The following is a 25,863-nucleotide window of genomic DNA, read 5'->3' as shown; positions in this document are numbered from 1 at the left end:
ACACCATTATTTAGGATTCAAAATGGAATACAGAATTATTTCCAACAAATTATCTAGCTCAGAAAGACTGAAAAACTGTTGTTAAACTAAATGACAGCAATAACTAGGATCGCTACATTATTTAAGATCACTACAATATTTGGAATCACATCAATATTTAGGATATCATACCATTATTTAGGATTCAAATTGGAATCCAGAATTATTTCCAAAGAATTTTCTGGTTCTGAGAGGCTGAAAAGTGTTGTTAATCTAAATCACAGCAACAACTAGGATTACTGCATTGTTTAAAATCACTACAATATTTAAGAACAAATCAATATTTAGGAAATTATAACATTATTTAGTACTCAAACAAGAATTCAGGATTATACCAATGAATTAAAAAGAAGGTTTTTATCAAAACTTTATACGATTGACAAAGTAAAGCATACAACTTTTCACAATCTTCAAATCTGTAGAAATTGATGCACTCATTTTTTCAATTTTTTTCGATGACCCTTAAACATTAAAAATATGTTTTTTTCCCTGATTTATTCCATTACTCATTAATTCATTCAAACTCCTTACAGGAACTGCCGATAATCGTCTTTGACATTTTCAAATCCTTCTGTCACAAAATGTTTAAATGTTTGAAAAATAGACACAACCTCTATTGATTTAAGTTTTCGAAAAATTGTTTCCCCAAGGTAGTGAGCTAAAGCAAAAAAAAAAAAAAAAAAAAAAAAAAAAAAAAAAAAAAAAAAAAAAAAAAAAAAGAAATACTTATTTCTAAAATTAAAGAAATATCGAAACATTAGACTTTTATTTTTGTTAACAGTTTTTATGTTAATAACGGAATTTATTTTAATATGTTTTAACGTAACAAAATAAAAATTTACTGATGTAAATTCTTTAATCAAAACAAAAGAATGTGGCTTCCCTATTAAATCTGAATATTTTTTCTCAGCTGATTTTTGTCGTAGATCATTTAATGTAGAAAAAAAAATTATGCATGAACCAAATAGTCTTTTATGCAAAAAATAGATGCAAGCCATACATTTATAAACTGCAAGGTAATAAAATAACATCTAAAAATGAATATATTGTTTCAGAAAGTGAGCCAATCACGAACACAAATGTTATGAGTTGTATTAAGAAAATAAAAAAAACTTTCATAACTATCTTTATAAGAACTATTTACAACAATAACGATTTGAAATAAGCTGTTAAAATTACATTAGATAAAGCGTAGCGTAAAACAAATACTGGTTTATATGCTTTTAACAAACAAAATCTCTAAATAGGTCTTGAATATTTAGGCGTGGCATATCCATTGTTCTATAATTGTTATCCAAACTTATTGCACTTATCGAAATGTATTTCAGCTGAAAAAAAAACTTTTATGATTATACAAGCTAGTTATCTAATATATCTGCCTTTTGCCAGTCTTCAAAATTTTTACATGCACTTATTCTTCAGTTTTTAATTTAAGTTAACCTTTTGACGCAGATGGGACAACGGTGTCCCTTTTATACATATTTTTCGAAAGCTGTAATTACAAGCAAAAATATGTTTTTGCATTTTTTTATTAAACAAAACATTTTAATAATTACTAGAGCCCGGATTTTGATGACCTAAAAAATCTCAACTAATGACCTTAAAAAGTGCAAAAAATGCCCTTAAAAAGGGCCAAAAATGCCCTTAAAAATGCAAAAATTGCGCAAAAAATGCCTTAAATAAAGTAAAAATATTGAATTAAAAAAATGTTTTGCTCTTTAAAATTATTATGAGTCATTTAAAAAATATAAAGCAATGCAATACTTGTTCTACGTTCATTAAAGTTTGAAAAATATGTTTTATATCCTAAAATAACAAAAAAAGGAAAATATATTGACACCAAAATATTTTTATTTTGTATAGAAACTTTAATGGATATAACAACTTCCATCTCATAATATTACAAAATATCAGAATTACATTGAATTATTGAACGTTTTTTGATAATTTGAAATGTAAACGAGCGTCTCTTGTCTGAAAGTAAATTTTCATTCCTGCAGAAGCTTCTTTCAACGTCTACTGATGTTATAGGTGCGTACTTCAAAAAGACGGTCTTACTTCTTACAATTCTTCTTCAATTAGAAAAGATTTTGCTTCACCTGTTAATATTCTATAGATTTTCTTCATTGTTTGGAAGCCAGTGTAATAATGAAAATTGATAAAAAGTAGTAAAAATTGGAAAAAATTAAAAAAAGGAACTTTAAAAAATGCATTAAAATGCAAAATACGCCCCAAAATTTAAGGAAAAATGCCCTATAAATCTAAAAGACAAAAAATGTCCAAAAATGCAATAAATGCAAATGTCATCAAAATCCGGGCCTTAATAATTACTAACAAGAAATCTGTTAAATAATCGGAATTAAATTCGTGCTGAAATATATAATCCAAAAAGAGTACTCTCATTTTTTTTCCATTCATATTCAAGAATATATCACTCATTTATTTTGTAGAATAAAGAAATTTCAATGATGAATAACTGTTAGATTTAAATAACAGAAAATTTGAAAATTTTTTTTATTTGGAAGTGAGCCGTGTTTGGAAGATTTTCACTTAAACGCAGAAAAAGACACCAGTGTTTCATGTTGTATTTCATAATTATAAAATATTAAAATGCTAAATACAATATTTTTTTACTTATTTTGACCATGCACAATGAAAAATATGTTTAATAAAAATTCTACGCCAAAGTGTTAAAACAATTATTGTGCTTTCTCAAAAAACAACAACGCAAATTTTTGCAATATTTGAGACTTTTTTAGTTTAATTATTCAATACAAATATATGTTTATTATAGCTTCTAAAATAATTAAGCCTATATCTTAATCAATTATTAGTATCTTAATATGTAATTAAATTAAGACATTAAAAAATGTAGTTATTCATTAATCTTTAATTAAATCCAATCAAAAGTTAGTAATTTCTTTTTTAATTTTTACAACTACATTTGTGCATGTTATTGAGTTTTACTTTGATTTATGTAATTAAGGGTGCTTTAAAAAAGCAGATTATAAAAACAGAAACAAGACAATAAGAAACAAGACAATCAATAAGAAGAATTTAAAATTTCTCAGTAAATTTTTCAATTATTTGAATTATTTTTGACATTTACAGGGTGTTTTAGAGAAATGTAAGTACGCTTTGAACGATCATGAATAATTTATTCCACATTTTACAAGGTTTAATTTTATTAATAAGTACATTTATAATATTCATGTTTTATAATTTTTTTTTTCAAATTGGAGTTTAAGCTTTACAGTTTCAGTAATTTTACTTTGTTGAATAGGAAATAAATTTTCTATAATATTTCTAAGTATGAATTAATTTTTGAAACACTTTCGTATTGTAAATTTTAAGAAATTTCTAGTGATAAATCATACACATTTTTTTTTAAAAATATGCAGCTATGACAGTGCTGAAAAATTCCCACGCTTTTTGGGAAAATTTCTTCTAGTGGTAACTAAGTTTATGTTTTTCTTTGTTTTTTAAGAATTCAAAGTTATTTTCAGCACCACTTCCTTCCATCTCATAGGCAACATTCAGCTATAATCTCTCAAGTTCAACATTTAACTATCCACCATTCTATAAAATATTTTGCAAAAAGCGTAGTAGTTGGCAACCCTGTAATGAGAAAATATAAAAAAAAAAATTATGTCACGTGTTTCAAAGATAAGTATTGTGGAATAAGTATGTGGCATTTGCAGAAAAATTTATTAATCTTGAAAATAACGTGAAACAGTCCCATCAATGTAGCTAAGTTTAATGTAACAAATCGTTTTACTTTAATATTAACATAGCTAATCCCCATTGGTTTCGAGTATGCTTTCAACATTTTTATTTCAAATTAGGTAGTGGTAATTAAAATAAGGCAAATTGTTATCAGTCCGTCTTTCTAATATATCTATAACAAAAAAGTTCGGTTAAAATTTTATCTTAAATAAATTTTTTTATCGTGATTATCACCACGTTAAAAATGTCATTTACCTGGTTTTTTTCACCAAACTTTTCAAATGTTAGGCGCATTATAGGAATATAAATCGGCACAAAGATCAATTATTGTTTAGCTTAAAATATAAAAAGTTATAAAACTCACTTTTAATGCATTTTTCCCAGAAAAATTTCATTGCACTTGAACCACAGAAAATTTTTTTAAATGATTATTTCAACTAGACAGTCCTTAATAGTCTTTCAAGTCAATATATGAAACTTTTTCAAAAATTCATGAAAATTAGTAAAATTTAGACACGCGAACCAAAATAAAAGAAGAGTAATATTTTATAAGGATAAAAATAAAAAAATTGAGTATCGAAAAATTGCGATATAGTTTATATAACATCTTTAAAAATTATGGATAAAAATGCTAATATCTAAAGGGAACATAAATTTTCTTAATGTTTTGAACTAAAATGAGTTATTAAAAAATTTATGATATTTAACATTTCGGTCGTTTCAAAATGTTTTCGTTTGTATAAGATAGTTAACACAATATCTTTAGAATACCAAGTTATAAACTATTAGTGTTGAAAAAAAAATTTTTTTTGCAAATTTTCTGTTGCCTTTTCTGATAGCCTTCTGATAGTGTAACCTTCACAAGCGTATGAGTGAAACTAAATACCTTTAAATCCTTGTTTCAAAGTAAAATCAAAAACAAGGTTGTGAATCGAAATTACCCTAGCAAAATACTAACATACAACTTAAAAATAAACGTTTCATATTAGAACAGAAGAAATTTAACTGTCTGGGAATAACAGATTTAATGCGAGTCTTAATTGCTCAGAGCCCTCATACAATGTAACTACCTTTTTCTTTCTATTTCTAAATACAAAACCTCACTTAGTATTCTTTGATGTCAAAAGCGAAAGTAAATACTTCTGATCCACTTTCATTAAAGGATTAAAAAAAATAAGGTTTATTTTATCTTAGTCCTTTCTACACGATTCGTAAACGCTTGAGGCGGGCACGTAAACACACCTGTTGTCTAGGCACTTGATACCAGCATGAGGTTTGAGAAATGCCTGCTTTTTTTTTTTGTTTTCAATTTAATTTTTTGATTCCTTATCTATGTGACTTGAATGGTCGATAAAATCATTAGTAATTTCCGTCAACTTTCCTCCTTCATAACTTTTTATTTTATTTTTAAAGAAGAAATGTCCAGCTGGTTAGAGATTACAAGCTTGTTCGCCCTGACCCACATTGATGGACCGCATGCTATTCCCTCCTTGTTGAAGGAAATATTATCAGGAAAGCATCTTTGTTGAGGAATCTAATTTTGATAATTTTTTCTTCTTCTCCATTTTCTTCTAAAAGTTGAGGTCTAAGGGTGAAGAGGGCATTGTAACTCGATGGATAAGACAACAGAAATGTTCAAGAAACAAAATCTCTTAACCTGTCCAGGGAAGAGCTTTAAATTCAATTTAAAACCTTTTCAAGGGTAGATTGAGATAACTCAGTTTCGACTATTCTTTTTTAAAAAAATGATTTCTGAAATTTAACTTCATTGTTTTGATTCAGTCAAGCGTAGAGGTAAAAGACACGCATTGAAAACTCTTCATTTCAATTATTTAAACTTTTTTAACGATACTGATCAACTTTTTTAACTTAAACAATAATGAAAATTTGTTCCATATATTTGAGTAGTAATATCTCTTAATATATATATATATATTCAGACCTCTATTTAACGAAGTCGCTAAATCCCGATAATAAGTTCGTTATATGGAAAATTCGTTAAATAGAAAAATCCCTTTTGAAAAACTTAAACAACGCAAACCAGGTTTCAAATTTATAAACACTAGAAATAATTAAAATAGCAATGGATACACTTTTATCTTGTAAACTAGTATCTAGTACCAATCTTTACCATAAGAGAAATCTGCATGGAAAGCAAGAATAGAACAAAACATTATCTAGTACATGAACATGTTACATACATTTTCAATAAAAAAAAGCTAACTTTATGTATAAAATTATACCTGCATTTATTATAAAAGTAATTTTAAGCAAGCATTACCACATGCGTTCGTAAGTTTAATTGTTACGGATAAATTCCTTTAATTTTGTCTGAATTTTTCGTTTGAAATGCAAACAAAAAGAGAAAGGGATTTTACTGTTCTCTGTAAAAATTAAGTGCCTTCGACAGTCAATTCGGGGTCATTTCCCCCATGAAATGAGTTAACAAGTTTGAAATGTTCTGAAATATTTTGGGCAATAAGGAAAGTGGATCTCAAAGAAAAGTTCGTTAAATAGAAAATTCACTTCGTTATTTAGAAGTTATTTTAAGAAGAAATTTCCAAAATGTTCTTGTTTCCTCGAAAAAAAATTGCAAAATAGAGGAATTCGCAAAATGAAAGTTCGTTAAATGGAAGTCCGACTGTATGTGTATATATATATATATATATGTTCAAAATGAAGAATAAAACAAAGAAAAATAATAAACAAATGAAAAAAAGAGGGGGAAATAATAAGTAAAAAAATAACAAGCAACAGTTTTAAAAAAAACTGAATGAAACTTATTGTTTTTCTTAACTTTCTTCGTGTTTTCTTGTATTTATTTATTTATATATATATTAACAAAAACGGGTTTTTTAAGTCAAAATCGAGTTTAAAAAATTAAGCAGGTACCTTAAATATTACAGTCAGAAAGTAAAACAAAATATTCACTTTAATAAATTTTGATCTAACCATCGAAATTTCGTGCATTTAGGGACATTCTTAATCCAGTTTGTTCTTTAAAAAAAAAAAAAAAAAAAAAATAAGAAGGATGCCAAATGTTGCATTATTACATACCTGCGAACTCTTCCGGATTATCCGGAAGATTTTATTTTCATATTTAAAGTGGTGGCAATACTCAGGTTATTACAATTAACTTCTTGAATTATAAGGATAATTATAAATGAGTTTGACCACCACTACATATAAATAATTACAATAAATATATAAAAGCATAATAATTCTTGCTGAAGCGAATTTCAACGTGATCAAAATTTAAATATATTTTTGAGTCAGATTGTTTTTCGTTTATTTTTTTACAACCACTCTGAAAATCCATACTCGGAAAGAGTGAAAGTTGGCAGGTATGTTATTAGGATTTATTTTGCTAAATCAGAATTTAATTTAATTTTTAAGGAAACAAAATACTTAACTTTTGGGTTTTAGTCTAACTTTAAAACAACATCATTAGATTATAATAGCATACCTGCCAACTTTTACGCATTTGGCGTAAAATTTTATTTCTATATCAGAGATGCCAACTTGCTCCGGACAGCAAATTTATATTTATAAGTGGTAGTTGATCAATTATGATTCTTAGTTTAATAAATTCAATTTAGTAGATTTTTATCTACCACTATTTTTAAATAATTCGTTGTCTTATATAATTCATAACTTTTAGTACTGTTGTCATGCTATACCTTTTAAAAAGTAAGCAAAAATAGTCAAATATTTGCAAAATTTACATTGTAGTTATTTACCGTTTTTCTAATTATTTTGGCGCGTTCGGAGCGGTTGGCATGTCTGCTATATTTAAAGTGGTAGTAAAACGTATGCTTTCCATATATTCCTCGCATTTATAAACTTAATTTATAATCTTTAAAGGCACCACTATTTTTAAAAAAATTAAGCATATATATTAATATGTAATACTCTCATGGTAATCCGTCTAAGTCTATTTTAAGTACAGCGTATGTTTCTGTCTAAAATTGTAACTTAAATTCCATTTTACTACCACTGGGGAAAATCATCATCGAAAGGAATAACACCATTACCACACTTTAAAACTTAGTATCATTACTTAAATTGTTAACCTGTCCTGGTTGTTAAAATATGTCGTTTATTAATCCAAAAATAAGCGAAAAACTATAATAATTAGCGTATAACAATTTTAATTTTAAAATTACGCTACGATCACTGTATTAGTAATAAAAATATTTCTGCACTAAAAAAACTGCTTATTTAAAGCTAAAGTGGTAATGAGTAGAAAGAAATATTCACCTGCAATAAACAAATATGTACTACCAGTTTTTCATATTTCTTTCATATGGTATATCTTATTGTGATCGAATATTAAGGGATTAATTTTTCAAAGTGATCAACTAATATGTGGTAACTATTTAAGGCAAACAATAGTTTAAATTACTACATCAAACACAAAAATGTACCTTTGTCTGACTTTTTTTTAGATATGTCTAAAAATTTTTAGATGCCATTTCGGGAATGCTATAAAATCCAAATCCATGTGCGCAGTTGTCAAAATTGTCAAGATTTTTCAAGCACGCAATAACATCATGATTTAAGATAATTGCCATTTGTCAAATAATTTAGAAAACTGTCACCAATTTAAACACAAAATTAAACATTCATTTTCAACCGGTTTCACCGGAAATAATAAGTTCTTGAGCATGTGATCATATAAATGTTTCACGACATAGCATTGCGTAACATTTTCTTGTAACAATGTTTGTTTCGTTTATTATTATTTATAAGAAAGATACATCTCTTTTCTCTTTGGTTTTAGGATTTAAGCCCCAACTAAAAGTCTTTGGTTAGTGCTTTTTTTAAAAAAGTCTTTTAAATAATGATTTTGTTTGCAGCAAAAATTAATATTTGAGCAGAATACTAATATTAACACTATGCGGTCTGCATATATTTAGTGATAAGTTTACTATGTAACCGGTTCCGTGTAACTTGCTCCGCTTTGTAAAATAGTATTTTCTAGTGGTAGCGAAATTTAAGTTACTTTTAGTTTAGTATTTTTCATTATAAGTAATTTTTTCATCACTAAATATCAAAAATTATAAGTATGATATAAAATGCAATGTTAAAGCATTAAACTACAGGTTACTAAATTAAAAAGTAGGCGTAACTATCTTTCTTTAACGAATTTTACTATATAGTTTGCTACCGCTTTATCAAAACTATTCCAGAAAGCGGAGCGGCTGGCATCCCTGTACTTTATTGTCCCTTGACAAAATGTCACATGAATATCAGGTTGCAAAGCGCGACATCTATGTGTTGTCACTGGCCACTAACGTTTGGCTTGGACATGACACCAACGTGTTGTCATCGGCTGATAGTGTATGGCTTGAGTATGGCACCAACGTGTTGTCACCGACAGTTAACCTTTGGTTTTCACGTGACAACACGTTGGTGTCACCGGACATGAAAGTGTTAATACTAGGACTTCGATTATTTTAACTTTATCTTAGTTAAACCACGAATATTAAGATTACAAACAGGGATGCCAACAGCGCATAAATATTTTACAGTGGTAGACGTTTAATGTATGATTCTTGGTTTAGTAAATTTGATTTATAGGTATTTTACTCACCACTACATTTAAACAATTTAAAAGTTTTTTTTATGCGTCGCGTTGAGTCTCGTAAAAAGTTGGTAAAACTAACCAAAAATCTGCAAATTTCAGTTTGTAGTTCTCTCTACCGTTTTTAAAAATATTTACGTTATCCAGAGCAGTTGACATTTCTATATAATACAAAATTTTATATAAAATGTTATTTTAATGGTCTGTTAAGTTTTAATTGTTTATTTTTTGCGTTGATTCTGGGATTTGAAATTCAATTACCATATATCACGAAAATTTAAGGTGTAATTTGTATTTGGTAATACATAAAGTTATTATGTATTACCATATTCAAAAACTTTATGTATTCAGTTATGCTAATTATGTAGGCAAATAAAATTTTAAACATAATATCTAACCAAATAAAAACAATTATTATAAAATTAAATGAGCTATATGATATAATATGAGCTGCATATTTTATAAAATCATTGAGATATATCTGAAATAAATTACATAATTGCGACAATTTAAAGAATCAAATATACCGATTTCTCATCGATTTTAAAAATATTTTGCATTTTTTAAAGCTGTAAAGAAAGTATTTCGCAATTTTTTTTTTTCATTTCCTGATGTAAAAAATGAAACACGTTTAACTTTTATTTAAAAATAGTAAATATTTTCTTCTATTTAAACGGAATTTCAAATTTTTAATTCACTTCCAGTTAATGACACAATTTTCGCATTTCATCATCATCAACATTTATCTGGGCGCCTGGGGCCGTTAGCGGCCTTTTTCACACAATTTTCGCATTTCATTTCATGTTCGAAGTTTATTCATTAAAATCCAGCATTTAAAGTGGTACTAAAGTTTATGAAGTTAAATTCAGCTCTGAAATAATAACGACGAGAGCTTGTTCAATATTACTTTAATTTCGTTAAACTTATTTCAGAACATTTAAAAATAATACATTTTTGTTTTGAAATATAATGTTAATGAAAAGTAATATTTGGTGGTCAAATAACAGTATTCGTCCTAAATCATTGTTCGAAGCTTCGGATGCCGACATATTTCACTTTATGAAGAAAATTTCTTCACTGGAAGCAAAACTTTATGTACTTATAGTTGTTTCTTGGTTTATTAAATTTAAAATAAAAAGCTAATTTTGCGCACCGCTACATATAAAATAATTAAGCACATTTATATACCACTTTGTACCAGTTACAGAGTTCGCAGAGTCCTATTAAAAATTAAGATGTAACAGCCAATTCTTTTTAAACTAGCAAACAAAAGTTTTCAATTTGTTTTAAACTACACAAAATATTTGTCACTTTAATTTAAAAATAACACCGTTATCACTTTTGCTATAGTTCGTTTCACCTCAATTTGGCACTACAGAGAAAGGTAGGAAATGTAATACTACGCCTTTGAAAAGTAGTTCTTCGCTATTTTGGAATTAATTACAGTTTAAATGTGCTTAAATAAATATTGTATAGTAAGAAAAGTTTATCTTGAAACATGTATTAGAAGTTTTATTATGTTTAAATGTATTTAACTTATAAATACCCTTTCTGGAAAGTGAATGTACAAAGGAGATGTTTAAATCTGGCGATAAATTAGTTTCCGAGGACGAGAAATTGGCGCGATCTTTCACGCTTAATTCTTCTTTTGTTTTGTCTTTATTAGTTATTAACTGTTAATTTGTTTTTTTTTTTGCTAGTTATTTATTGTTAGCTTGTTTGTTATAGTAATTAATTTTTATTTTTTGCATCAATTGTTAATTTTTTGGTGATTCCTTGTTAGATTGCTTTTTTTTTTTTTGCTAATTACTAAATGTTAGTTTGTTATTTTTGTTATTTTGTAACTATTAATTAAGCATTATATCGGATTTTTAAAGACTTGGGATTTTTTTTCGAGAACAGGAAAAGGCAATATCTTCTCTTATAGAGAGGTTTTTTATGGAGATTATTTTAGACAAATTCCTTTGTTTCATAGAAGCAAATATAATTCGAAAAAAAAATTACTTTTATTATAAAAGAGAACTTTTCAGAAATAAATGTGATGTCTTTATTTAAAAAAAAGAACAGTAAATACTATAAAACATAAATATGATCTTATTCATGATCAATGATTTCATGCCTATGTTGAATTTTCCTTCCCCCAAAAAACACCATTGTGGGATAAATTAATGTTCAGAAATCTATAAAAAAGAAAAGGTTGCATACAAAAATAAGTATCGAAAGTAAGGTATTTATGTTCAACTGTGTATTTATTTTACTTAGATTTAATAAAAAAATATTATATTTTTAAATATAATTTTGTTTCGTTTAAAATTAGTTTCGTTTAGTTAAAAACTATTAATAAAAAAATCTGTTTTTTAAAAATTATAACTAGAAATCAGCTTACTATTAGTATCTCAAATCAATTATTATTAGAAATGCTATAAAAAAAATCTTGTTCTTCTCTTTATTTTGTTCATTATAGTAAAATTCCTGATAAAAAAAAAAGGCGCTTTGTTTTCTTTACCGCCAATATTGGCCCCTTTCTCTCCTTTTTTTGCTACCTCATTCCTCCAACTAACTTAGAGTAACCTAGTTTCCATGACAACGACTGCAATCCAGTCTACCTGCCTTACTCTCCAGTGCCAACTTGAGGTGAAACGGAGTAAAATAAATATGCCGTAGTAAAAACATCTTGTTTTGTCCAAAAACTGGCAAAAAACATGATCCTGCTACCACTATTTATATTAAACAGGACGTCAAACGCTCTGTTGCTTGGAGATATCGGGTTCGAATCCTGCAGTTGCCCTAGATTTATCTTTGTGATGTCTTTCTCTGATTTGTGCTACATGTTCTCCAACTAGACAAGTATTTGTCAAGCCATCTTCATAATGAGCACAGAAATCTGCATATGTGTGCGTAACAATAAATAATTAAATATTTCGTATTAGGGATTTTAAAGGATTAGTCAAAAGAAGAAGAAAAAATAAAGCGGAATTCAGAAAGTTTAAGCGTTTAATATTCTACTAACTTTGTAAAATATTTTTCGAAACTTAATCAGTTGGCATTCGTGCTTTTAATTTATCAAATGGATAGTCGAGGTGGTTCGGTCGCCTCCCAATATGGAGGTCCAGGTTTGAATACCAGTGGTAGCAGGTTGTTAAGAATTTTGCTCCCTGCTTGCACCAACCACAGTGCTCCCGTAAAATATCCTCAGTGGTAGACGGATCTCAGGTTAGATTCCCCTTGTCGTCGGGCTACCAATGGAGGATCTTGCATGGTTTTCTTTCTCCATGTAACGCAAATGTGGGTTAGTTCAATCAAAAAGTCCACCACAAAGGTAGTTTGCCCCAATGCCACAGGAACTCTCTTATCTTCTGCGTTGAATTCAAAATTACAAGGTTACGGAGTTGAACATTGAAAACTGAGAATTGGATCGGCTGTTCAACGCCGGTTATGAAATAAAGTGGTCTTCTAGACGCCCTTTATAAAGGCAAGCTCGTCTCAATGCTAGGTCCCAAAGTTCCCTTGTTCTCTGGGTTGGGTTCAAAATTACAAGGCTACGGAATTGAACATAGGTACCCGAAACACCTGTGATAAAAAAATGGACTTTTAGATATCAGTAACAGTAGTGTTTAACAATAATATTTATTCTAGATGTTTTCCTATCGTAGAAATCAATGGACCATAAATGCCATGACTATGCCTTATTTTTTCATGCTTTATTTACCTCTCGTTCAACGAGGCGTTAACATAGGAAAAGAGTTACACCCCTGCATTCTATCGTCCATCAAACATATTTTCTTTTCTTTGCTAATTTTCCTCCACTTTTTTTTCTTCTCATCTAACTCTTCGGATTGTTTTCACTTCTTTTCATAAGTTTATTCACAGTAAATATGGGAATGGGCGTTTATGTTTCTTTCTTGTATGAAGAGAATTTTAATTTTTTTTTTCTTCCGCAAACCGATATAACCTCTGATGTGTCATCGCAAACCATCGCTATGATTTTTATAATTGTTGCGTATTAATATTTTATTACCACTAGATTATAAGGCCAGTAATTAAGACATGAAAAAATCGTGTTTAAAGTTGTAGCCATTGTAAAAAGTGAGAAATATCTTTAATTGGAAATATTATGTCAAATCAATTATGAGACCGGGATAGCCTGGTTGGTAGGGCACTGGGTCCATCTCCATGAGTTCGAAGGTTCGATCCCCGTCGGCCGAAGACTCCCCGTGTAGTAAATGGTGACTGATGCACGTTAAATCTGTCAAGTATCAAAGTCCTCCATGTTCCCATAGCAAATCAACACCTCTGGGTCCTCGAATCCCAGTCGATACGAATTCCGCATCCGGCTTGCACTGACCACAGTGCTGACGTGAAATATCCTCAGTGGTAAATGGATCATGGGTTAGAGTCCCCTTGCCGTCAGGTTAATCGTGGGAGATTCTCGTGATCTTCCTCTCCATATAACGCAAATGCAGGTTAGCTCCATCAAAAAGTCCTCCACAAAGTCAAAAATTCTCCCAATACTCGGCCCAAGAGTTCCCTTGTCTTCTGGATTGGGTTCAAAATTACAAGGCTACGAAGTTGATTATTAGTGATAGTAAACCCATAAAATTGGATCGGCTGTTCAACGATTCAAATAAATCAATTATCAATAAAGCACAATTAGCCTGTCACAAACAGCACATTTTTCTTCAAAACTCTAAAATGGAACTCAGACTTAAACGCTTACTCTACACCTTAATGACCTATTCCATCGCCAACCATGTACCATTTATGTACCATCTCCCCGTCACTCTTAGAGAAACTCAAAAAAATGTCTGAATAAAATACTTCGAAAAATAGCGCAAGCACGATCCAAAATACCCAACGAAAGAATCGCAATTTCAACATTGATTTTTTTAGACCATTGTATTGCGAAGCTTAATTGCAATTTTTTAAAAAAACCCAGAAGCTGTGTTTCAGTAGGAATTCATGAAATTGTTATTTTTGAAAACATGAAAGAAGACATAAGCCTCAGGCTGCTTATTTTTGTAGCGACGCATCTTTATCTAGAATACAAAATATTTAATTTTCTCTTCACTCCAATTTGTATTCCAGTTACCAGAAAGTATCACCTTAAGGTTAAATCTTCAAGATGGATGGGAAAAGGGCCGTAATCGACCTCAGACACCCAAATAAATTTTGACTGTGATGTGTTTAATGAGACTAATGTATAAATTCTAATTCTGTCCTGATTTAAAAGGTACATGGTTTTTAAAATAAAAAAAGGGTGGATATTATTTGAAAATCTTAATTTTCTTTAATTAGTTACAAATATTTTTTCAAAGCAGACATTTAAAGGGCTGCCTACTTCTTCAGAGATATTTTTCAAAGATTGAAAATGCATATTAAAAATGTATGTTTCAACAATAGATTTAAAATATATTGCCTACCACGACATTTAAATATATTTTTAAAAAAAGAGCTTGTGAGCAAATTATGATGTTTTTAGGTGTTAGCGAAAATTTTAGCACTTTAATTTTAACTTCTTTTTCAATCCATATTTCCCAGCCACTGTAAATATTGTGGAAAGCTACACATGATTTTTGAATATTAAAAAAATCATGAAAAAATATTTAATAATACAAGTCAATAGTACTAAGTTTGAAATCGAAATGTTAAAACCGTAGGAGGGAGATCGAGTTCAATGAGGCGCCGGCAGCCCTTAAAATTTTTTAATGTAAAGAAAAACTTATCGTAGCTTTTAGCAACGAGCTACAAAACAAGGTTGCGATTTTGTATCTCAATGTTTTCCAGGACTGTAATGATTACAAGAAAATATAAGATAAGTTTTAAATTACATAACTGAAACTCACTCGTTATTTTCCTTTTATAGGTTGGTGGAAAAAAGAAGAAATGTTGAAGCTACTTCTAGGACATTGGCAGGCCCACAGAGAGCCTCTCCCCTTCGTCCTTACTGATGATCCTTTATACTGTAGTCATCTCACCAAATCCCCATTTCCTGAAGTCTATTCCGTCAACAGGGTTAACCCTATATTTGAGGACGAAGAAGAGGACACTAAGAGCGTCTCCTCATCCATCCATTTAAAAAGATCCCTCAGCGAAGAGAGGAGAGAAAACGAAACAAGAGCTTCTGATGATACTGGTTATTCCTCCTGCAGTCATCCAAAAAGTCTGACCACAGCAGGAAGCCTGACGGACGATGTCGTTTCTTTGGAAGCACGACACATGAGCTCCGATTCTGATGAATGCTCCCAACCAGAAGCAGTAATCGTATCGGCTGACGTTCACCGTGTTTCGTACCCAGAGGACGTGATTGTACTATCTTCGTCAAACTCTTCCAATTGTAGTCAGACCTTCAGTGCCAATTCATACTTCGGAGGCAGCAGCGAATCGTCACAAGATCCCTTCGACAGTTTAACTATGTCAAGTACGGTGACAGAAAACGTTACCAACAACGATTACTTGCCGAAAAAAGAAGTGAAAATACCAAATTCAGCAGTCAGGGAAAGGTTGCAGAAACTGTTGGAAAGAGGAAACGATCGCCCTGAAGAAGTTTTTCTAGATTCTCTTGAAGTTAAACCCCCCGTGGAACCGGACATGGAAAAAACTAAAACTGATCTAATGAAGTCCCTTACCAGAGCCCTCAACACCAAAGTGCCAAATAGAAGCAGTAATTTACCGCAGTCAAATAATTCAGTCACTCGCACCGACAGTGCTTTAGACTTAAACGACAAATCTCTTGATCGTAGGAGTACCACTAGTTCTACCACACCAAAGACATTAAACTTCTCAAACAAATCTACCTCGAACGGAGTTACTCGCCAAGATGATTCAAGTGGTTCAAGTTCGAGTAGTTACTTAAAGCCACGAAAATATCAACAACGTGCCACTAAACACAAGGACCATAAACGAGAAAGCACTTCAAGCACTCAAGATTCTTCAGATTCGAAGAAATCCCATAAATGCAAATTGTGCGAAAATGTTCACAGGCCCTTAGCCTTTCACCAATTGCTCCCAGGTCACTGGAGTTACGACAATGTTTATCTGCCCCAAATTCCAAGAGGTATGTGCTGTTCGTGCATGCATCGCCACTCTTTTCCACATTCATCTGATGATGACGTTTTTTACCCTATATATTACCCTCCAGATATAGCTAGAGCAAGACATTCATGGGCGCCATATCCTAGTTCCCAGATGCATCTGGACAGCGCGGGAAAACATCACAAATCCTCAGAAGATCGAAGTACGTCAACATCCAGTAAAGAAAATTCCAAAGATAGCCCAAGGTACTCGCCGGATGGAAGTTCTCGAGAACACGAGAGCACAGATTCAGGACAGCTTAAAAAGTCGTTATCAGAAAGACGATCCTTGAGAGAACCTAAAAAATGCAAGTGCGAACACTGCTTGGCATCAGTACTCGACAAAGACAAGTCGCATTTGGCGTCCCACTCCTGCCCCTGCTGTTACATTCCTCATCGAAGAGTGAAATTCGCTTCTGACACAGATCTTTCTCAACACAAGCATATACATCCACCTCCTCTCCGTCTTGGAAAGGATGTCGATAAACTAATTAAAGGTGAACCAATAAATGCGGCTTTTGTAATGAATTTGCCACACTTAAACAGTCATGTCATAAATGGTGGTCAAATTACAAAGGAAAATGGCTCAAAAAATAAGAAAGCCCCACAAATAGTGCCAAGAGGATTAAAAGAACCCATAAAGGTAAATTAATATCTTTGAATATCAATTTGAACAACTAAACTATTTTCAGAAAACAAAACATAAACATTGTATTTATTATTAATAACGTTTGGTCACCGCAAGTGACCAGCCGACCTGCAAAGTGCAGTTTGCAGCTTTTAAACACCCCTCACGTCACAATTAGTAACATTTGATACGTTTATCAGGGTTGCCACATAATCTAGAAAAAATTTAAAATGTGGATACAAAGATTTCATAAGATTATCGTAAATTTCGAAGCCTTTATTTTCACATCAGTTTTAGGTATTCAGTAGGTCAGTTGTAACACAAATATTTAATTTTCAAATATTTTAATCGATGGTAATTAGTTAAATCATTTTGATTCCTTGATATTTTACTACCATTTTTAAAATTTTTTTGGAAAGTGGCAATCCTGTTTATTTATTTAAAAAAATATGTATCTATGGGATTATAGTTAATTATCGGAAAATATAAGTTTTTCTTGACTTAGTGCCGCACTTCCTGTTGTTTCTTAACTTAGACAGAGACTCTTAATCATCTTTTCTTAACTAACATGGGACATGCGCGTTCATTGTTTTACTCTTAGAATACTAGTTGTGTGCCTGCTTCGTAGAACTTAGCTTGAACATTCAGAAGAGATACTCACTGAACACCACGCATAATATTGTGGTAACACATAAATAAATTAGTTTCACCCCTTTTTTATATAAATAAATTCATTTTTTATTAAATACATATTTTATTGTCAAGTATTGATCAATCCACCTATTCAAAATATTAAAAGAATGTCGACAGCAGTCTGGAAAGTTATAAAAAGTGGTGGCGAATATTTCATAAGGGTTAGAAATTTCAAGAGTTTTTTTATTTCAGTTTAATGTTGTCCAGAAGTAAGATAGTTGGTCAGTTTTAACAAATTTATTTTGCAAATATTTTTCACTAAGTAGGGCTAAATTAAAGCCTTTTGTTATGCTTAATTTTTTCAACGATTTTAATTCGCTTTCAGACTGTGACCACCCTACTAACGGTCAGCTCACGTAAATTTACGTAAGGATTTCTTAGACGGGCAACACTGATTTATACTTTTGTTCGAATTTGTAGCATTAGTACGATGCATTAGCTATTCATTTTGTGCACTTTTTTTGGGGTATCATTAGTTATAGAACTATCAGTGGTTAAAGCGTCCTATAAAAGATTTTTTAAAAAAGGTAGAAAGAGAATTCAGACATTTTTCTTCTAATTGTTGAGTGAAGCAAAATATTTTGACAACCTGGTCATAATTTATGGATTCATATTTAGTTTAGAAACTTGTTATTGAAAGTTGAAGTTAGATTATTTGATGAACTTAATGAAAAAATGTGTACCAGTTCTCAATTTTCAACAGGACGCTGCGACCACTGTACTATCAGGGGTGCTATGACCTGAAACATTTTTCAAAAGTGGTAGCAAAAAAATATAGATAGAGAAACATAGAAGAGAAATATATATGTTAGGAATTATTCGTATCTACAAAAATTTGTTTCTTCTTTCTCTTTTTTAATTTAAAGTAAATATATGAGTAAGCAAAATATATCTCAGGATTGTTTTTATAATGCTCGAGTGAAAGCTAAATATAAACATTTTCAGTAGTCTAGCCTAGAAAATTCCTTGAAAACGAGAATGGCAGAAAGGCATTCAGTGGTATCTAACTTTTATTTAAAGTTCAAATTTTCAATATGGGGATTCGAAAAGTACTACTTACAAGTGACAATTTTTGCACCTTGTTATGCCAGTATATTCTGATCGGAGTTGGCTTCCGCATTAGACAACTACAAGTAATCATTAATTACTACCAATCAACAATTAATTAAAAATAATTAAGAATATATGAGTAATTAATTGTTAATTAACAATCGTTTACTTACTAACAATTATTTTGTTAATTTATTATATGACAAATATTACCAAGAGTGAACTTTAACTAATAAATAAATTTAATTGATTTCAAAGTGGCGGTCTTTGGCAGTGATCTAGAGAAGGAAACGCTCATTGAAATTCTCAACAATGAGCTACATGTCGTCTATTTTTAATCTATCACATTCTTGTCGAAGTGATTGCTTTAGTGAGTCCAAACTTTTGTGTGGTTTAGTTAACCCTTGTCTCCAAAATGAAATATACACTCTAATCCATGGGATTGAGGTCTGACGAGTAGGATGGCCATTCATCAAATGATGTCATGCTCGGAAAATAAGCCTTACACCACTTTTTTGAGCTTACAACCTAGTACAAAGTTTGGTTGAAACTTCCAGTTTGCATTTCCGAAAGGCTTTTTGGCCCGCTACAACAGCTTCTTGAATGTCCCCCTGGTACGCTTTTTCATTCATTTTAATTGAGAGGATTAACCTGTTAGTGCCCAGCGTCATATTTATAGGACAGTTTCCTTTTTCAAAAACATATATTGTAGTAGGACAATTGTTTCAATTTTGTCTTTTATCTAGAATTAAAAGTTTCCCTTCCACCACAATTTATTAGTAATTTAAGTTTCTCTCACTAGATGTATATCTATAAGGTGCAGGGACATTTCGAACTAAAATGGTAGCAAATAGTTGATATTAGCCATTCAGTTGAATAACATATTATAACACTTATTTCATAAAACCACTTTTTGCACCACTTCAATATAAAAAATCGGGATAAAACTATGTATCTACTACTATTTCTTAACACTTATATTTTTGTGAACTTCCATAGGAAATATAAATATTCTAACTAGAGATAAGTAGTGATGGCTTTGGTAAGTTTTTCTTCTTTTAAAATTTTTTTTCCCAATGCCCACCCGATTGGCACTCGTCATTCAGGTATCAGTAGGTCAGATTTGTTGGTCACTCTTTCAGGGGCACCATATTAGGTAGGCCAACGTTGCTCCCGCATTAGGTCAGTTAAAACTAAAAAAAAAAATTCCTTGTCCGGGATTCGAACCCAGGACCTTTGTGAGTTGAGATCAGCTCCCTGACTACTACGCAGTCAGGTCGGCTTCTTTCAAAATATAATGAAATATTTTAACAACTATTTTATGTTTTCCAAAAATAGACATTTCTGGTTGGCAACTTAGAGGAATGTCTTATAGGAACAAACCATTTGGACAGTGTAAACTTACATAAAAATTGCACAAAACAGAAAGAATTCAGCGAAGTGTGAAAGAAACGCAAGGAGGGATAAATTATCATTAAATCTCAAAAAAGAAATACAAATTTATTTTTATGATGCATTTTAGAAACTCAAAATAACTCTCTTTTTTGTTTTTAGATGGATGAACTTTACAGAACATATCCAATAAATTTCAGAGAATGGGAAGCACATTACAGACGCAGTTATCTTCAAAAAAGAAGAAAAAGGGCTTTGAATATGGTTGGCATGGCTATAGGCATCATATTAGTTGTTGGCATAGCAGTGGCACTGACTTTTGTTTTTCTTCGAATCAAACGTCCTGCATGATAAAGACTATACTTAGGAAATAATACAAATTAAATTGAATATTTCAATGCAAATAACTTACCAGTGACTATGTGGACTTCATTAAATTATTATATTCCAATCAATGTGATTCTCTTTTGTATAACTCTCGTCAATTAGAAGATAGTGATGATGTTAAGGCTGCTTCTCGAAGTCATCATACAGAATAACGCTATTTAAAGAATACTGTGACTGTTTAGCCTAACTTTAGTCAGCGTCTTCTGCATTAATTGAGAAAATGGCGCAAAAGTCACTTTTATTGTGAAACTGAAGAGCATTTGCGATGTATTTTTTTTAATATCATTTTTGAAATGTTACTGCAATGCTGCCAGGTACATAAAGATTTGCAAGATTTAAGAATTATACGTCAATTTAAAAAAAATTGTCACCCAGGTGAACAAATTTTGTCAAAGTGGAGCGATTTTTTAAATATTTAATTTATTAAAGAGCAGATAATTCTTTACAAGATGATATATAACTTTTAAAATTACAGCTTTGCTTCGAGTTCAAGGCAAATGGTGGCTATTTTTTAAAATTTTATTTAGTTAAAGAGCTTTGGAAAACACCTTTAATTCATAGTTCTTCAATGCCTTTTAAAGGAATTAAATGGGTTTAAAAGGAAAACAAAGTCATATTTATTTTAATACCATAAGAGAAAATATTTCATTTAAACTTGAAGCACATGCAAAAAACTTTTGAACAATGTTTTTATACAATTTCTAAAAAATTCTGCTAATTTTTATTGGTGTTCAGAGGCTTCTTATATAAAAAAAAAGAATCTTATGGTGGTCAGGATACTTTAGGATACAAAATTTCCACTCGTCAGTTCGCCATTAGCAATCAAATGTTTAACACTGTCAAATCAAATTAAGTTTGTTTCTTGTGTCTCAATCCAGTGACGCACGGAAGTCAATGGATGACATTTATCTACCGTTTGGGACAAAAATGACCCAGTCACACACTTTCTCACCTACAAAATCATTGTTTTTGAAACTTTATGGCAACCGTGTTTAGTCATGGTAGTAAATATGTTTAGATTTTTAAATTTAACATTTTTTTATACTTTCGGTCACAAAATTTTTTTTTAATACTAGTACAGAACCCGTTATCCGGAAATCAAAAAACCGGAACGAAATTCGATAAATTTTCCCGCAATTTTTGAAATTTTTTTTTTCCTCTTAAGATATTTCTTTCTTTTTTGAAAGATGTTTACCTTACCATCATTTTGGAAATAATCATTAGTGTATTACTTCATCATTTTTTCTTCTTTTTAAGATTATTTCCAAATATTTTTTTTTTATTTTTTAGTTGGGTTTAACAATTAAAAAAAAAAAAAAGCTTTTTGTAGCGATTCAGAAAAACGGAAAAATCAGTTTTTCGGAATAGCGATGTTCCCGATCTTTCCGGATAATCGGTTCCCTGTACATTGATAAACATTTCAACTCTTTACAGTCATATTCAATTTATAAACAATTGTCATATTGGTCAAAATTAATTTTTAATTGCACTAAGGATTTTTAAAAAAATTTAATTTCTGGAGGAGTTGCGTACGAAGAAAAGAAAAATTATTTTTATGTGTTCCCTTACAAAATAAGTAGTGTTCAAAGAAAAAAATATCTTCTATTCAATAATTAGTCAATTTTATCTAGGTGCATACAAAATTTTATGGGGAGCATTAGGTTTTGCGAAATCACATCAACCAACTTCCATTTTCGTGACTGGTCAGTCAAGCCAAATGAGAAGAGTTTCAAAGGATACTTCTTCTTGAGCTATACTCTGATCAATAAGTTGGTAAAATATTTTTAATACGTATAAAAAAAATAATAAATTTTTTTTTTAAAAATTTTAAAACCCATGTAACCCTATGAGTCAACTATGTTTTAAAATAACAAGTCATCAAAAAAAAAAAACAACTTTCATAAAAGATCTTGTGATTAAGTTTGATTCTGTGAATTCAAAGAGTGTTGCTGGTACAATGCATTATTTAAGAGACATACAAGAGTTTCTGTGTTGATATTGCCAATGATTATGTCTGAAACTGAATATATAAACTTTTCCCCAAATAATAGATGGATTTGTAATTAATCTATTTGATAAACAATATTTAATAAATCTAAGTTATTTTTCCATGTTGTTTTCCATTTATTCTTAAACATATAAATACATTTACGTGTATAAAATACATATATTTGCTTTTAGTTAAATGTAAGATGCTTTCATTTTGAAAGAAATTCACAAAATGTGTAAACCAAGTTGAATTAATTACACAATTTATATATTTATTTATGAGCACAGTACAAGGCAAAGTTAAAGGTCGCCACCACCCACTAAATACAACAAATAGGGATTATAAATTGTCTGACAGTCGTCCCACTTCTTTTTCTTATTTTTTTTTAAATCGAAAATGCAGACAGTGTGCAATTTTATTATCAAATATGAAACTATGAGAAATATTTCATAATATTCTGAAAATTACTTTATTTTGCACTTATTTGTAAAAGTTTTCTTCAATTTATAAATATTGTAATGTTAACCATATTTTTAAAATTACTTCAAAGGAAATGCCATTCAAAACTAATGCCAACAGTTTTTTTAATTGTGTAAAACTATCAATTTTTGAAAAAGTGGCCAATGTTAAAGTTAAAAATTCAGCAAATGGCCACTGTTAAAATTCACAAAAGTATCACAATTTCCTAAATTAGCTTTATGAAGCCTAATACTTCTCCACCAGAAAAAACATTTTTAATTTAATTAAAATGGTAAAAAAGCATATTATTTAATGAGTAAAGGAGACACAACACAATATGCATAACTTGTGACTTGCTCATTTTTCGTTGGCAAAGGAGGGTATAAACATTACTTATGTTAAGATACTAATAATACTTTTACTTCAAACTAAAAAAAAAAAAAAAATACTAAAGAAATCAAACAAAAACTTTTAGAAAAAATTACACTTAGCCAAATCATCAATTCAAATTAAAAGTTAAAATTTAGTAGAGAAAAAAGTTGGAAAAAAAATTCTTCAATGAGTTTCAATCACAGCTGGAAAACACAAAATATTTTTAAAGAATATTCTCTCAAAATTTTATGAAATAAATTAGATATCTCAAAATTGTATGAAATAAATACGTAGATTTTGTATAAAACAAAACAAAAGGAGGGGTGTAGCAATTTTGTTATTTAAGCACAGAGGGGTTTCTACTTTCTTTATTTTTGTTGCCAAGGTGATGAGAAAAGGCCTAAAATTACCACACACAAAAAAAAATTTGCTTACATAATATTTAAACGGCCTTTTACTGGTATTTTAGAAAGCAAGCTTTCAAAATGAATTTTCAAAGAAATTAAAATATGGTTTGAGCTTATTTAGGCAGCTGATTTTTGCCTCGATTTTTTTTTTGTTGAAAAATTCACCTTAAGCCTGACTTATTAGTATCACTACTTATGACAAAACATTATGAATCAAACAAATATGAAGTAAGAAAATTATATTCTGGAGATAAATAAATATAAAACTTCTCAAAACAATAACTAGCTTAGTAATATCATCGATTTGGTAATTAGAAGTAAATATATATAAATGAACCTTGCCCATATTTTAACATCTTTGTGACAAGAACTTTATGATGAATTTTTTTAAAACTAGGACACTTTCTACGGAACTGTTAAAGAGAAAGTCTGATCCCTAGTCTTTTTCTAGGTAAAGAAGAAAATAGAAGAAGAGAAGATACATTCTAAGTAAAATTTAAATAAAATAAAATTTCATGAGCTTTGACAAAAATATATCAAGGAAAAAACTGGCAACCAAACATGTTTGTTAATTATTTTTTAAATTTTAAAATATGATAGATCTTAAAATTTTAACAGGTTGAATCGAATTGCAACAAAATACTCTGGAAGCATCCCCTATAATTCTATTTAGAGAAACTACGATCAATTCTTTCAATAAGTTATGTTCATAATAAATATTATTTTTAGCTATTAACCCTTTCTCTCTCCCTCCCATCAAAATCACAAGATGAGTGTTATTCTCCAATTTCTCGCGCGTGTGATTTTTCTGGGCTAGAGCGTTCAAAAGTAATGCACCAAAAAAGGTTTAAATATATCCATCTCTTCTGCTCAGAATTTTTTTAGTTTCTTATTTTACACACTGGACATTGGCCTTACAATCTCGCATCTCATGCTTTGAAATTTATCAAATAAAAAATTACTAATATTTATTAATATTATGCTAAAGTTCAATAAAATTCTTTCGCAATGTTTAAAACACGTATTTTTTAATTTTTCTTGCTTACTGGAAAACCAGCATTCAATCTCAATAACCCTGAATGTCGGCTTCACTTCAAAAATTAAAATTTTAAAATTTGAAGCCAAAAATAATTATTCAAAAAATCAAAAATGAATACATATATTGTACACACCTTTTTTTAAACATATATATTTTTTAAAATAAAAAATAGGCACTTTTATGACTGTTTACTTGAAAATAATAAGGTTGTTAAGGGGTTAATGCTCAAATAAAAATGCGTTACTGTATTTTTTTGGAAAACTGAAGAGGATTGAACAATTAAAAGGCCTAATATTTTTATAATTCAAAATACAACATTTCAAACTAAAAATCAGCAGTAATCAATAATAAAATTCTCAATACAAAAATTAAATCTTCTATTTGGTTTAAATCAAATAATAAATGGTCTATGTCCAATTAATTTTAAACATTAACTAACAAACGACGAAAAAAGTTTTTATTACATAAAATGTTTAATTTTCTAGCGTTGCTACTAAGTTATGACATAAAATCAATTTTAATGACCTAGATTCTCGTAGCAATGCTAATAATTAAATAGACAGAATCTTCAAAACGATGCTTTTGATTTTAAGTTTTCCTACCATTGCATTAAAAATAATATTTTTTTACAAGCAAAATTATTGACTGCTTGTCTGAAATATATTTAAAACTTATAACAGTGCTATTACCAACTATTTTTAAATTAGGAATTTTCCTTTTAAAATTAAATGATGAGTATTAAAAATATATTACTAGTGATCTATGTTAATTAACATTTCTAATCAAGATACTTCTTTTTTAAATTAAACTGCAAATACAAAAACATTTTACTAGGTGGTCAATGTTAATTTACAATCAAGATATATCATTTATAAAATAAATGACTAGAACTAAAAACATGTAACCAATAGTTTATCATCTTTTACTTTTTCAATTAAGATAGTTCATTTAATTGTAAAATGAAATATTGATAACTTAATTTAAAAATTAAATGATCCGTAGTAAAAACATTTTCCTAGTGGTT

The 25,863-nt window shown here is 29.6% G+C and overlaps 1 protein-coding gene across 3 annotated transcripts in view; it reads left to right on the top strand.

Moving 5' to 3' along the window:
- The window catches only part of LOC107454538 (nucleolar protein dao-5), a 122,997-nt gene extending 100,530 nt beyond the window's left edge, over positions 1 to 22,467 (top strand). For 2 of the 3 annotated variants that reach the window (XM_016071765.3, XM_016071764.3), the window contains exons 2-3: positions 15,216 to 17,065; positions 20,348 to 20,636. In XM_016071765.3, coding sequence (XP_015927251.1) covers positions 15,236 to 17,065; positions 20,348 to 20,536 — 2,019 coding nt within the window. In that variant the 5' untranslated portion in view covers positions 15,216 to 15,235 and the 3' untranslated portion in view covers positions 20,537 to 20,636. Of the gene's footprint in view, positions 1 to 15,215; positions 17,066 to 20,347 lie in introns of all 3 variants that reach the window. The other variant, XM_071185484.1, reaches the window with a different exon arrangement.
- The last annotated feature ends 3,396 nt before the right edge of the window (positions 22,468 to 25,863 follow it).

This window comes from Parasteatoda tepidariorum, chromosome 9 (genome assembly GCF_043381705.1).
Source record: "Parasteatoda tepidariorum isolate YZ-2023 chromosome 9, CAS_Ptep_4.0, whole genome shotgun sequence".
Classification (NCBI taxonomy): domain Eukaryota; kingdom Metazoa; phylum Arthropoda; class Arachnida; order Araneae; family Theridiidae; genus Parasteatoda; species Parasteatoda tepidariorum.
Note: the sequence above shows the minus strand (reverse complement) of the source record. Positions and strands in the feature narration are given on the sequence as shown.